This window comes from Acyrthosiphon pisum, chromosome X (genome assembly GCF_005508785.2).
Source record: "Acyrthosiphon pisum isolate AL4f chromosome X, pea_aphid_22Mar2018_4r6ur, whole genome shotgun sequence".
Classification (NCBI taxonomy): domain Eukaryota; kingdom Metazoa; phylum Arthropoda; class Insecta; order Hemiptera; family Aphididae; genus Acyrthosiphon; species Acyrthosiphon pisum.
In genome coordinates, this window is record NC_042493.1 from 48,442,746 (window position 1) to 48,444,529 (window position 1,784).

A 1,784-nucleotide genomic window follows, 5' to 3' on the forward strand; every position below is an offset into this window, starting at 1 on the left:
CAATCGATTTTTGCAAAAATCTTAATCTCTCAAAATGTATATATGTAGATTTTTTTAGATGCTCCCGATCCTGATTTAACAATTTTACATTTCTTTGATTCCCTTATATAGTTATCACGAAGACTTTTCCATTTTTTTTGTAATGTTGCCCCTATAATGGATAAAAATATCATAAATTTAAAAATTAATATTACGGATTTTACAGATACTTAGCAAGTGGGTGTTCTATTAGTGAGTTACACTATGAATATAAGATTGGAAAGTCTACTGCGTCTGGTATTATTCATCGTGTTTGTGAAGTGATTTGGAGAAAATTGAAAAATATGGTCATGCCGGAACCCACTAAGGATAAGTGGATAAAAATTTCTAAAGGATTTGAAATACATGCAAAATTTCCAAACTGCATTAGACGGAGCACTAGAGCACTAGACGGGAAACACATACGTATGATACAACCACAAAATTCTGGTTCGCTTTATTATAATTATAAACATTTTTTTTCGCTTGTTTTATTGGCATTATGCGATGCTAATTATTGTTTTACTTGGGTGGACATTGGTGCTTATGGTAAGAATACTGACTCAGGAATTTTCAAAGAATCCACTTATTCAAAACTAACTGAAAAAACGTTGAATATTCCTGATCCAAGTCCTATTAACAATTCAGATGAAACCATATTGCCATACGTCATAGTAGCTGATGAAGCTTTCGGTATGTTGGAGAACTTAATGAGACCATACGGTGGAAAGTTATTATCGTACGAAAAAAAAATTTTTAACTATCGCTTAACTTTAGCACGAAGATACATTGAGTGTACTTTTGGTATTATTAGTAATAAATGGCGTATATTACATCGTCCACTAGACGTGGACATCGATTTTGCAGAATATATTGTGAAAGCAATTTGCGTACTCCACAATTATGTAAGAACACGAGATGGCTGCAGTTATGAAGATACATTTTTTACAGCACCCCTATCGAGTTTAACTGGAGCTACAACTGGACGCGCTATACGAGTAGCAGATAATGTTCGAGCCAAATTTATGGATTATTTCACCAATGAAGGAAGTGTCGAATGGCAAAACCGTATGATATAAATTTATACATAAATATTTTAATAGTTATATTAATGTTTAGTAGTAAATAGATGTACAACAATGTATAATTTAAATTTTATATCAAATCATGGGCGGGATAGGCCAATTTTGGCCTACCGGGAAATTTTACAAAGGGGCCCCACATATTTTTTTTATTTTTTTTTATTTTTATTTATTCTTCAAGAAGATAATGGGCCCCGCTGAACATGTTCGTGTGGGGGGGGGCATAAGTTCACAAAAATTATAAATATAAATTCATCAAATGGTTAAAATAAATTAAATAAATACAATTTTGTAATATAATATGAGAAAATATAAATTTTTCTTTTTTAGTTTTTCTTTTTATAAATTACAATAAAATTTTATTCGTTGGGTAAAAAAGCTTCAAAATTTGGTACAAGACTTCTAATATATTTTCGCAAAAGTTGTTAAATAATAAAAATACAGTCACAATTTTTTTTTAATAAGCATTGAAAGTTCGAATTTTGACAAAATACGTAAAAATCACGAAAATTTGCAATTTATTTTGAGTTAGAAATTCATAAAAATTTTTTTTTTTAAATCTAAGGTTTGAAAATTCTATACAAGATTCTTCATAAGTTTATCTACTTTTATAAAAAAAAAATTTCTACCGGAAAGTTAAATTAAATTTTTATGAGCATATTTCAAATTATTTCTATCGTAGGT

The 1,784-nt window shown here is 29.2% G+C and overlaps 1 protein-coding gene across 1 annotated transcript; it reads left to right on the plus strand.

Annotated features, from left to right (window-relative positions):
* The first annotated feature begins 323 nt into the window (after nucleotides 1–323).
* Nucleotides 324–1,097, plus strand: LOC115033127 (protein ALP1-like). Its single transcript, XM_029485163.1, has one exon. It carries the CDS (start codon nucleotides 324–326, stop codon nucleotides 1,095–1,097), a length of 774 nt encoding a protein of 257 aa, XP_029341023.1.
* Nucleotides 1,098–1,784: the final 687 nt, after the last annotated feature.

Bases quoted from the DNA above. Each gene is read 5' to 3' on its own strand.
- LOC115033127 (XM_029485163.1), top strand. From the start codon at position 324: ATGGTCATGCCGGAACCCACTAAGGATAAGTGGATAAAAATTTCTAAA.